We start from the raw sequence: 11,884 nt of genomic DNA, 5'->3' as shown, positions 1-11,884 counted from the left end.
CCATTGGCCCGTTCAAGCGGCGCGGCCCGCCCCCTGAGGAGGGCGCGGCGGGTAATTCAAACGGCCGCAGCGCGGCCTATAAAGCGGCGGCGGCCATGACAGCGCGGGGCCCGCCGCGCCTGCCGCCCAGCCGCCGCTCCGAGCCGGCCTTCCGAGGTAAGGGCCGCGGGAGGGGCCCCCCCGAGCGGACGCTGCTGCCGCAGCCGCCCCGGCGGCGCGTTCCTGGCAGGGGGCGGCGGGTGGTGGGCGCTGCCTTGCGGGAAGGTCGCCCGGAGCGTCGCGCTGAGGGGACTTTAGGGTTTCTCCCTACGGTTAGTTTGCACCCAAACCAAGCTGCGAGTTTATGAAAGGATCTAGAGCTGAATTCCGGCATAAATCCTGAGCGCTTTGGTCTTGGTGCTCATTTGCCTGCGGTGGGTGAGGGTGTCCCCACTCTGGGCCATTGCACTGCCCTGCCAGGCTAAGAGCCTGTCTCACCACCCAGGCTGGTGTCCCCTCGCCCTGTGGTGACCCTCACAGGTGCTGGGGCTGGATCTTGTCCCTCTGTGTGTATGGTAGGGAATGAAAAAGGCAGCCTTTTATTTTCAAGGAGATGCATCTGATGGATGCCCTGTAGCCTTCTGCTTTGCAAAGCCCCTGCTGAAACTGTAAGTCACCCTGAATGGCCAGTAGTTTTGCCCCTTAGGACACCTGGGCTCTTAATGCTGGCACAGCTGAGGTGAGTGGCACCCATTGCTGCACTTGTGCTGTCACTGACCCCCTTGCTGGATCATCCAACTGCATTGGACACATAAGCAAAGTCTTTATCTTCTTTTAAGCACCCGCTGCTTTTTGTTATTTGTATAATAACAAAATAATGGCTCTTGAAAAAGACCATAGACTTTGATTAATCAGGATAGAAGTACTTCTAAATAGCAGCCTCTATATAAACTGGTTGATGCTTGTGAACTATACTGAATCTCAATACAAGCTAATACTGAAACTAATAAGCTAAAACTCAGCTAATACAAACACTCAGGCACCAACATCCTCTCTCACTGTTTAAAGCTCATCCAGGAGCAGAATGCTGGTTGTAGCAAACTTGGTGAATGTTGACAGAAACCTGACATGGGTTCCTTTGCAGAACTTTAACTCTGCAAGCCACTTCACTGTTCTTCACTGGGAAACCAGGTCTCCCCCAAACCTACAATGAAACAAGCTCTACTTCTCAAATTTACCTGAATTTAAGCACATTTTTCATGAGCTCTGATCAATTGTTCTCTGACTTGTTTGGGTATTCCTCTTTGTCGTTGTCACTTAGCACAAGTAGCCAGCAAATTAGTCATGTACCTAGCTCTTCAGCAGCAGAATTGGTCCAGCTTCATAAATCATCATTGCTACAGTAAGCCCAAGTCTCAATCTACTCCCAGCTTAGTGATTCAGGCTTTGGTATGGCAGTGCATGAGAAAATTTACCCCTTTGGCTTCTCCTAAGCTGGAAGGAGGCCTTAAGGATACCTGCAACATTCTGTAGGACAAAAAGAAGACTATGGAACCACACAGTGAAGTGCCTTTTCTTCCCTCTTTCTTTAAAAGACTGACTTGTGTGACACTTTTGCAATTTCCAGTGTCTAAATTCCAGTAATACAGAGTATCTTAGTCTTGAGTGATTTTGTCCCCTCCGACCTTAATGATTCTCTCATTCTTAAGTGTGCATCAAGAGTGGGAGCACAGCAAGCAGAGAGGCTTGGGAGGGGCTGCTTGAGGAGGTTCAGCTTGAACTGTTAATTCCCTGAAGAAAACTTCCAGGGCTAAATGAGCCTGCTCATGGTGGAGGATGGTGCAAAGCTACAAGTTCCTGAATGCAGTGAAGAAAGCGGTGCTCAGAGAGGCTCCTGCTAATGTTCTGCCCTGCCATCCCCCTGCATGTGGAAGACTGGAAGTCCTCGCTGCCAGGACTGGCTGTGTGGCTGCTTCAGTCCTCTGCTTTGAGGACTGTCCCCTCCCAGCTGCTGCCTGCATCTCACATCACCAGCTCCCGGCAGGTGATCAGCAATGATAGTCTGACAGTCACTACTGTGCAGTAAAACAGTGGAGAAAAAGGGAAGCAGTGTCCTTTTCTGGAATGAATTTCTGTGTTGAAGCAAAGACAGCAGGTTTAAGAGCCCTTTCAGGACCATCCTGCACTGTTCACCCTTCTGCTGTTGGTCCAGCATTTGTGCAGATGCCCGGGTGACAACGTAGTGATTTCACAGATGGTCTTCTGGGTTGGTTTGTTGTTTCCCATCTGTGCAATGCTTGCCTGACAGCTGTGACACATGGAAAGTGCTTGCTGAACCAGCTGTGTGTGTGAGCCATTAGAGAGACATCAATATCAGGTGGAAAAGCCTAACTTCTTCCCCTTGCAAATCAGGTATTCTTTTAGATTGCTAGTTAGCATAGCCAGACATCTGTTGTGTACAGATTTGGGGTAATTTCACTGTGAAGTTTGCATATAGCCTCTCTTAAGTGGAAAAATGTATGTGATGTTGTAAGGTGTGAATGATAAAGTGAAGACTTTCCTAACCAGCCAGAGTTTAAGCCTTAGTACTTTCCTATACACACTCTTGTTTTAAGAGATAGTTTGCTCTGAACTAATAACTGAGGTGAGAATGAAGACAAATTAATATGATGTTTTTAATCCCCTAGAGCAAAGAAGACAAAAAGTTGAAGAATATCTGTCAAGAAAAAAGGCCTTTTCTGGTGTGTGCATTCAAGAAAACAAGGCATCTTTCAGGTAATATCCTGCTTTCTGCTATGGATCATATTCCCTTAGGAAATTTCAGGGCTGCTGCTTGCCTTTAACTTACATTCTACTAATAAATGATTTCTCCAGTTCCTATGCAGGCTGTGCTGTCTGTGTTCATTCTATTTTACTCTATATTCTACTTAGTAGTTACTAACCCTGCCATTAGTACTGATACCAGGGGTCTACCTTCTGTTAAAAATAAACGTACTGTAATTGACCCAGCCTGTGCAATGGGTAAGCAGGTAGTAACAATAATTTGTTAGCACAGTATGGGCTATCTCGCACCAGTCAGTTGTACTTGCTATTTTTTCTACTGTTGTAATTAAATCTCTTTATTGGCTAAAATCTGGCAAAGCATCTTATGTAAGACTTCTATGTAAGCAACTGAAGCTTCCTTGAGATACAGTGGTGTGAACCATCCCAGAGGGTTCTAGCTATAATGTTAGTTCCTAGTCTGGTGCAGCTTTGTCACATTTAATCTGCAAATGGTGAATTGCAGTGTGACGTTTGTGTTCGTCCATTTGGAGTCTTGTTTATCACTTCACATATTTGAAGTGTCGTGGTTCCCTGTTCAACAGTGGATGGAACTACTTAATGCTGCAATCTGCCTGGGCAATAACTTTGGAATATAAAATATGCCTAGATGCCAAGGATAAATATCCTTTGACACACTCTTAGGCAGTTGTTTTCGTGTTGTAGAAGGCTATTTTGTACTAGAAAATCAGTGCAAACTGCATGCACTGTAGCAATAACCATTTTAACTTAGTGTCAGATCTACTTTATCTCTTCCCTGCTTTCATTCAGTTCCTTTCCTGGCTATCCAATTCCTGGGCTATTTGTAGCTTTCAGTTAGTTTGCTGTTAAATGACATCATGTTTGTGGTTATGACTAATGCTTCTGTTTTGCAGATATTTAGTTTTCTGGATATTCTGTTACTGGCCTATACTGTGGGCTGGCCTTAACACTGTTATTTTTGTTGAGTTCCCTTAACTGATCCTCTGCAACACAGGTGAAAACAAAGTAATAACACAATACAGAAAGCTTTCTCCAGCATTCAGAAATAACTGAATACATTTACCTTCCTTTTCAATGTAGTTCATTTCCAGAACATAATCTGATGCAAAGACATCAGCTGATAATCAGAATATTAACTTTAAGCTGTAGGTGGCTTGTGCTACTTGTTCTATATATTGTATCATGAAGTATTTGAGGAAGAAATTGAGTTTAACTGGGAACTGAAATGCTCTTTTGAATTGTCATTAGATTTTCATAGCTTCTGGCCGTGGTGGGTTAGGTACTTGCTGTAGAGTGGGATCATGACAGCTCTGGCGCCCTGTTGCAGATTTTGGAAGAAGCTTAGTGTCATGGGAACTATGCATTTCTGCACAGATCCATCTCAAAGGCCTGGCCTTATTACTGCAATAGTCTGTTGTATTGCACGTCTTGCATGCAGCATTTTGTTGTTTCTTCCCCCTCCTCCTTCCAAACATGCAGTATGTGCAGAAGGTGACCTCTATAGTAGATGTGTCAGACAAGACAGGTTGTTCCCCCTTAAATACGAGTGATGGCTGCAGTGAATGTGGTCTGTCCCATTCTCTCCCCTCCCAGCTACTCAGCTCTTTATGGTGCAGGATGAGATGCTCTGCAGCCTCAGCCATAATTGCTACTTGATTAGCAATCTATCTTTTCTGGGGCAAGAATACAAGCTGAATAGAAATGCTTCAGTGTGAGTCTGTAGACTGACACCTGGAGCATGTAAACTTGCTCTTAAAAATGTTATTTTGTAAGATGTAATTTGTTGCTTTTCTTCTTTCTTTCAAAGCAGTAACAGAACTGGGAAAGTAACTAGCAGCAAACTGCAAGACAAAATACAGACCTTAAAATCTGCAAGGTCAAAAATGGTAAGTCTTTTCTTAGACTAATACTCAAATACGGATGGCACTCGTTTTTGGGGCTACGATGTTCCATGCAATCACATTTAGTGCACTGTCATATTATTGTATGCAGTGCATCATACTGAGGCTTGGTTTGTACCTGACTGGAGAGGGGATTAAGAATTATTGTGCCAATAAAACTGGTTCAGTTTTCACACCATGGGATTTTTGGAGCTGCTTGGATAGTCTTCAGGATGTTTTTTAAAATCTAAGCAATGTCTTTTGCTCTCAGAATTACCATTGTTCTAGGTTGATTTCTCCTCTGCTCCCCCTCTTAAACCTCCAAAAGATGCCAACTCATGAACAATGCTGGCAAACTTTGTGCTCAGAAGCCAATGCTGAACACTTAATCAGAGTTTAAAGTAATGCTTCTGGTGTATCACTTGGTCCAACTTTTCCAGAATTAAGATATATACATATCTTTTGTTAGAGATAGCAAAATATATATTCTCTAAATCATAACAAGGGCAGGGAAGCACTAAAAACAACTTTCTTTTATGTTAGATGGTCTTGAGTTGACCTTGATCTGTGTTAATTTCTCACGTCCTTTTAAAACTGAATGGACAAATCAGGTACATTCTTTAATTAGCAGTCCATGTACCCAAGAACTAGTTATGGACCTGATTAAACCTAAAATGAATTGTGAATGGCAGCTCAGGAAATAAGGTGTAGTACAGTTTTCCAACAATTCAAGAATATCTTCCTTACAGGAAAGTATGTTGTGGTTTAGTTGAGTTTTGAGCCAAATCCTAAACAGTAACTTCAAAAGTTGATAATATTCTCTGCAGCAGTAAGTTCCTAGCCCACATGAGCAACAAACTCCAGTTTCTGCAGCCTTCCATGCTGTTCTGGTATTTTTCCTGCCTTTCCATAGGCTGTTGCTTGAACAGTGCTGCATTAGTTGCTGTAGAACATCTTTTGAAGGAAAAGACTAGATCCTGCTTTTCATGACCTCTCAGCTAGGATTATCCTGAGTATGCGCAGTTAAGATTTGTGAGGAGTATTACAGGAGAATGGAAGAGATACTATTCAAATGTCTTTTTTATCTATTTGCTGCTCTTTGTCTATTTTATTGCTCGTTAGTAAGAAGATTTCTCTCTTCTGCTAACATATGCTAATGCTTTTCTCAAGGGCTTTATTTGTTGCCTTGTGTTAAGAGGGAAAGGGCACAGTGATGGGTTATTGGAAGTGAGCTATTGCTTCTGATTCTACGCAGCCTAAAGGAAATATGTATTTGTGACCACTGTTTTTTTTGAAGGCAGTGTTGGCAGGTGAGTACTGATAATTGCTTTGAGTTTAGTTTCTGTAAGAGTTTAACCCTTACATCCCCAAGAGCATAGTTCAGATAATTCATACTTGATTCTTGATTCTTGGATGTCAATTCTGCAGTAACAGGTGACTTTCTGTGAATGTGTGAAAGGTCCCTTTCAGAAATGAGTAACATGCAGCATGAATGTATGTCTAACACTTCCATGGTATGCCTTTTATTTCAGGAAGATGCAGAGAATACTGATAAACTTTCACTGGATCAATCAAGCAGAACCTTAGGAGAAAATGTTCCTATAAAATCTTCTACAATCACTCTGGCAAATTCCGCAGTGGGGACAAACTGTAATCCTGATCTTACTTCCAAGGATGAAGTCACTGAAATAAAATCCCAACATGGGTCACTTAGCCAGTCCTTCTTGCATGTCAGAAGTATAAAAGAGAAGCAACTGATTGCAGAAAAGCAAAATTCAAACATCAGCCTACCAAAGAAACCCACGCTTGGTACATATCGTGGCAAAGTTATTCAGTCAAAAATAAATTCCTTCCGAAAGGCACCAAAAAGTGAGGGAGGGGAGAGGTCCTTGACGGATAAGAAGCCTCTTGTTTCTGCCACTAAGCCATCTGTAAGATCTTTCTCCACAAGCAATTGCAGTGTAGTTATGAAGACCATCAAAGTCACAAACTCCTCTGCTGCTGTAAAATCAAAAGGCGTCCTCCCATTCCAGAATAAATCAGCCATCAAAGCTATTGGCTCACAGTCCAGTCTGAATAAACAACAATCAAAATCTGCTGTCTCGCTAACAAAAGTAACAGTCCAAAAGATGGTTGGGAGAAGAGGCTCAGTGCCACAGAGGGCTGTGTTGGGCAACACTGACCACAAAATATCTGTGGTGAAGAAAGATGGAGATGCAAGACCAGAAGCTACAGGAAAAACAAGTTCTGTTGCTCCTGTTACCAAGTCAGGACAGGATTCTAGAGCTATTGGCAACAGAAAATCTCTTCTGCCAAAAGAGTCAGCAGAAGAGAGAAGGTAACAGAATTAGTCTCTTGTAGCTTGATGTAGCTGAATTGATCTATCTGTTCCTGCAAATGCATTGAAAACTGAGAACTCTGTGTTTAAATTGAACTTCATGCTGACCAAAGCTGACCAAAAGTAAAACTGCAGTCTTAATACTGAAAAAGGGGGATTTGGACCAAATGTTCTTTGACTTACAACTTGTTCTGTGCAAATGTTAATGGAAAACTCATTCATATGTTTCCAGTTTGAGGCAAGTGTTGTGACAGTATTAAGTATGATGCAGATACTCGTGTAAATGAATTGTGCATGTACACCAGTGCTTTAAAACCACTCATGCAAAATGCATGTAGAAGTGACCACATCCATAGGCTGAGGGAGAGCATTTGTCAGTGAAGTATTTTTCAGCTTTGAATGCAGTCTAGGTAATGGGGCAAAGCTGAGTGATCTCCAAGTTGTAGGAAACTTGGTGCTCTTTGGAAAGAGGGAAATTCAATGGATGTGAAAACAATTACACTTAGACAGTATCGATTGCAGATTAAAATGCTGTGATAGCATCCACAGTTGCTCAGTCTTCGCCTTTAGAAACAATCTTCCTCCAGAGCTCTGAATTTTCCTTGGCTCTGAGGTGGATCATAGTGGTCATGGAAGAGAGGTGCCAACAGATCAGAAACACATTTTTACCCTCTCTAGAAAAAGGGAATTTGTAGTCTTGGCCTTGCTGCTTCTGGGAAAGGAGAGTTTAAAGTATTCCAGCTTGGCTGATAGGTAGGAACTGGAGGTGTTAGTTGTGGTTCTGAGGTTTCTGCACAAATGTGTGTGGAAGCTGTATGCCCCTTGGGTTAGAGGGAAAGGACTGGAGGGCTCTCTGTGGTTACTTGCCTTGTCAGGAAGTGTCTTTCTGTGACTTGCCCTAAGTAGTGTCAATCACTGTAGAAATAATAATGCTTGATTGGGGTTAATGTTCTTAAATGCAGAGTTCGCCTGGCTGAATGGAGGGCATCCAAAGGGAGAGTGATGAAGAGGCCACCTCCATCCATGTCCCTGGGAACCCACTCTAAAAGTGAATCACAGGAGTTCCCTGCTACTGAAGGTTCTTCAGAGCATTTGTTACATGATGAAAAAGTCAAGAAGGCCCTCTCAGAATGTCTGCAGTTAATGGAACAGGTATCAAATCTCTTCCCTGCCAAGTAAAAATGTCATCATATAGATGCCTAGGCCATGGAAGTGCTGTAGATAGGCTGGAACAGTGACACAATACAGGGCCTAACTACACCCCCAATAAAGTAATATCATAGATCTTTTTTTTAGGGGGGGTGGAGATGGACAAGTGTATCTTCTTACTTCTTGGGACCTCTGAAAGCCTGTTTGCAGTAGTTCTGCATGTGTGCTATGGACTCTGCTACCCATTCTGTTTATAGTATTGTTGGAGTAGCTCTTATTTGGCAAAACAGGTGAATGAAAAGCCTCCTGTTAAAGTGAATGTAGCATAGTTCACTCTAGTAAATACTATCTTTAACTTTCATAGTCACCATTCTTCCCCCTGTCCCCCCCCCATCCTCCAAAAAAAAAAAAAAAAAGCTTCCTTAGCTTATTTTTAAGGTCAAAGTCACCTAAAACACAGTGCTTCAGAACATTCACTTCAGCTAAGTCTCTCCTCTCCTGTACACCCTAGGGATGTCAAAGGGATGAAGTACATGCCATGCTGGAAGACCTGATCAAGAATATTCCTGAGGCTAAAAAGCTTGCAAAATACTGGATCTGCTGCATGCATCTTGAACAGATGGGCCCTATTGAAAAGCTCATTGAGGTCTATGAGGAAGCCATTTTGGCAGGAGCAATGGTAAGATGCCTGCTTGTAAGACAAGTGAATTTAAAGGCATGAAAAGTATAGCCTCTAAAGCTGCTATTTAAGAGTATTTTTAAGTAATAGGATAATCTATGCTACTTACAACAAATTCCAGTTTTTGCTTAACCTCTACAGTCTTTTTTTTTTGAGGAGAAAGGTTTAAGATGCATTCAATTAGATGCTCTGCCAAACAGAAAGTGAGGACTGAAACTTCTAAATAACTACCCCCTCCAAAAAAAAAATTCTACATTTTCTGGTGGATTGAATTCCTGTGCTTTAATATCAGCAAGATTTTAGCGCATCAGACATAGCTTTGCCCTTCAGTAGGATTCACTTAAGTCTTTGGATTTATATTCCAACAACAATGAAGCGGTTTTAACGTGAATATTATGTAGTCTGTACCACTTTTCATGTAACTGCTGTATCAAAAAGCTGAAATGTTTAATTTTGAAATTGTTTCTCTATAACAGTAACAAACTTTCTTTCAGCCAAAAGATGAACTACGGTGCTCACTAATAGATATTATGAAAAATACTGAAAACTTATTGAAGTCTGAGGATGGTAAGTTTAAGTACTTTGACTTGACAGGCAATAAACTGTTCAGATTATTTGTGCTTATATAAGATTTTATTTTATGAAAACTTTTCACTGTGATTGTATTCTCAGTTGCTCAAAACTAATATTGATAAATGAATACTTTTCAATTGTAGAAATGCAAAAATGGGTAGTACCTGATGGAGGACATGGTTTCATGTTAAGATTTTTTACTTAAGCTCTATGAGATGAATGTTAATCAGCTGCTTCAGCCTGAGAATCAAACCTAAACCAAACCGTTCTTGTGAGCTAAAAATCAGTTGCCTCTGACACTTAAGATACCTCAATATTAAAAGTGGTTTTGGAAACAAAGTGGCCACCTATCTGTTCAGTGTAGCGTATCTTATAATGAAAGCAAAATCTTTGGCAAAATCTTTCAGAGATCTCCCTAAGAAGATTTAAATATTTAGTGAGTCCTTTTGTCACATGGTGATCAACTGCTCTTTAGTTGCACTAATACACCTGTACTTCCCATATTTTAATTTTAGGGGAAGCTGTGATAGAACCTCATTTAAGGGAGGTAGCAGAAGTCAGCAAGGAAGCCAGTTCATCTGCAGAGCAAGTTGAGGAGGACTTAAAGGATCTCAAATCAAAAGAGGACCAGAAAGCAGGGAGCGATAAGAAGGCAGAGACTAGAAATGAAGTGATCAAAAATGAAGAAATGGATTTAGACTTGAAAACAAGAGACGGGATGTTGCCCAAAAAGAACAAAAAGCACAAAACAAAAGATCGTACAAAGAAGTCTGGAAAATGGGAAGCAGAAGAGCAGAGTGAAGTCAGGGTAAAAGATGGGACCCGAGCACTTAATTCTCCTGGCAAGGAGAATGATGCATCTTATTTAATGAAGTGCAATCTACCAACAACTCCAAACTTGGAAAGGTAAGGTTATTTGAGATTGCTGTGGAAATCTTGCAGTATCTGGGTTTCAAAAGCTTAGACTTTTTCCTGCTTTTTTTTGCCTTTCAGAAGTGTATTTTTTTTTTTAACCAGAGCTAGCTTTGACAATGGATACCTTTAATTCAAATGGACTGTTTTGTTTGATGAATTCCTGCCTACCGAGCAACTGAATGCCTATAGTAAAGGCATGAATTCAGGATCCCCTTTTCTGAAGCCCATGTGGTAATAGCATTTCCACCCTGGCCTGGGTAAAGAGAAAATAGGAAATAACTGAGGAAAGTCCTTCTTAAACATAATGTGGTTGCTGTCATAAACTAGAAGGAAAGTGAACAAGATATAATTATACTCTTGAATTTAAGCTTGATTGTATCTTGAGGCAAAAATCTAGATGGTAATCCAGGAAAAATAACACCTACATTCTTTACTGCCACAGTGCAATTGAATCTTGTGCACCAAATTGAAGTATTTTGCCTGGGGAAGAGCTGTACAAAAAAATCAGTGGTTTTCTAGTTTTAAATATGAAGGGGAAGGACCTGTTTGTTTCCTCTTGCTATGGAAATGTGCAAGTCATAACTCAGGGTTAACTAAGGTTATAACTGAGCGAGTCATGACTTGCTATTCCTACTAGGTGCTGCAAAATTAGCATGCATAATTAGGTGATTGTTTAATACAATATTTTTTCTGTTCCTAAGTATAAAGATGCACCATGAGGCAAGTGACTCCAGTGCTAAAGACCTGAAAATTGCGACCCCATTACGATATTCTCAACGTCTACGGGAGAAGATGTGCAAGCTGTCAGACAAGGATCATGATCTCTGTGTGCCTTCACTTGAACAGCTGGGGGAACTGGGGTCAAAACCCACTGCATGTGTCCCTAAGCAGAACACTGCAGTGAAAGAAACAAGTGCTGAGGTTGAAGAGTAAAATAGTAATAACTGGGGGGGAAGAGGTGTTGGATCCTTTTTAAAGAGGTTTGTTTTTAGCGAATTTGAGATGCTATCCAAAACTTGTAAGGATGACTTTAAGATCAAATTTAACTGCTTTTTGTCACCAAACTTTTAAACGTTTAAAACTCCTGTGGTAAAGTGGGGCTCCTATGGTACTGAAACATCAGTGTCTTCATATTAAATGATTCATCCTAATTAGTCAATTAAGGCTAAGTTTAATATACTACATGTAGTAGTTTTGCAGTTGTAGTGTATTGCTAGCAGCACCTTAAGTGTTCCACTTGGGGAATATCTACTCTAGCCCCTTTTAGCTTTAAAAAATTGAAAGCAGCTAGTAAGGTGTGGAACCTAGTCCAAACAATATCCATAGTATCCATTTTTTGGGGGTTATTTCAATAAACTGACTTTAATCCCTCTAGTTACTGGGATTATTAACTGATTTATTTTAGATAAGCTCTCATACACTAATGACTATGTTACTATTCCAATACTGTGTTTTGTGTTAGTCTGTAACATGGTAGACGTGATTAAACTGAACTCATCTGTATTTGTTGTTTATTTATGGGTTTAGGCTGGAAATGTTAATTGGAAAGCGGCTACAGGCCCCAGGGCC

General features: G+C 41.2%; 1 protein-coding gene across 1 annotated transcript; it reads left to right on the top strand.

Annotated features, from left to right (window-relative positions):
* Nucleotides 1–95: 95 nt before the first annotated feature.
* Nucleotides 96–11,817, top strand: CKAP2 (cytoskeleton associated protein 2). Its single transcript, XM_026053339.1, has 9 exons — nt 96–156; nt 2,667–2,754; nt 4,589–4,667; nt 6,194–6,999; nt 7,962–8,151; nt 8,660–8,827; nt 9,322–9,394; nt 9,916–10,306; nt 11,017–11,817. The coding sequence occupies exons 1-9, from the start codon at nt 96–98 to the stop codon at nt 11,246–11,248; spliced, it is 2,088 nt and encodes a 695-aa protein (XP_025909124.1). The 3' UTR covers nt 11,249–11,817.
* Nucleotides 11,818–11,884: the final 67 nt, after the last annotated feature.

This window comes from Nothoprocta perdicaria, unplaced genomic scaffold (genome assembly GCF_003342845.1).
Source record: "Nothoprocta perdicaria isolate Ctin4 unplaced genomic scaffold, notPer1 scaffold_98, whole genome shotgun sequence".
NCBI lineage: Eukaryota > Metazoa > Chordata > Aves > Tinamiformes > Tinamidae > Nothoprocta > Nothoprocta perdicaria.
The sequence above is the reverse complement of the archived record's forward strand: the minus strand, read 5'-3'. Positions and strand labels throughout refer to the sequence as shown.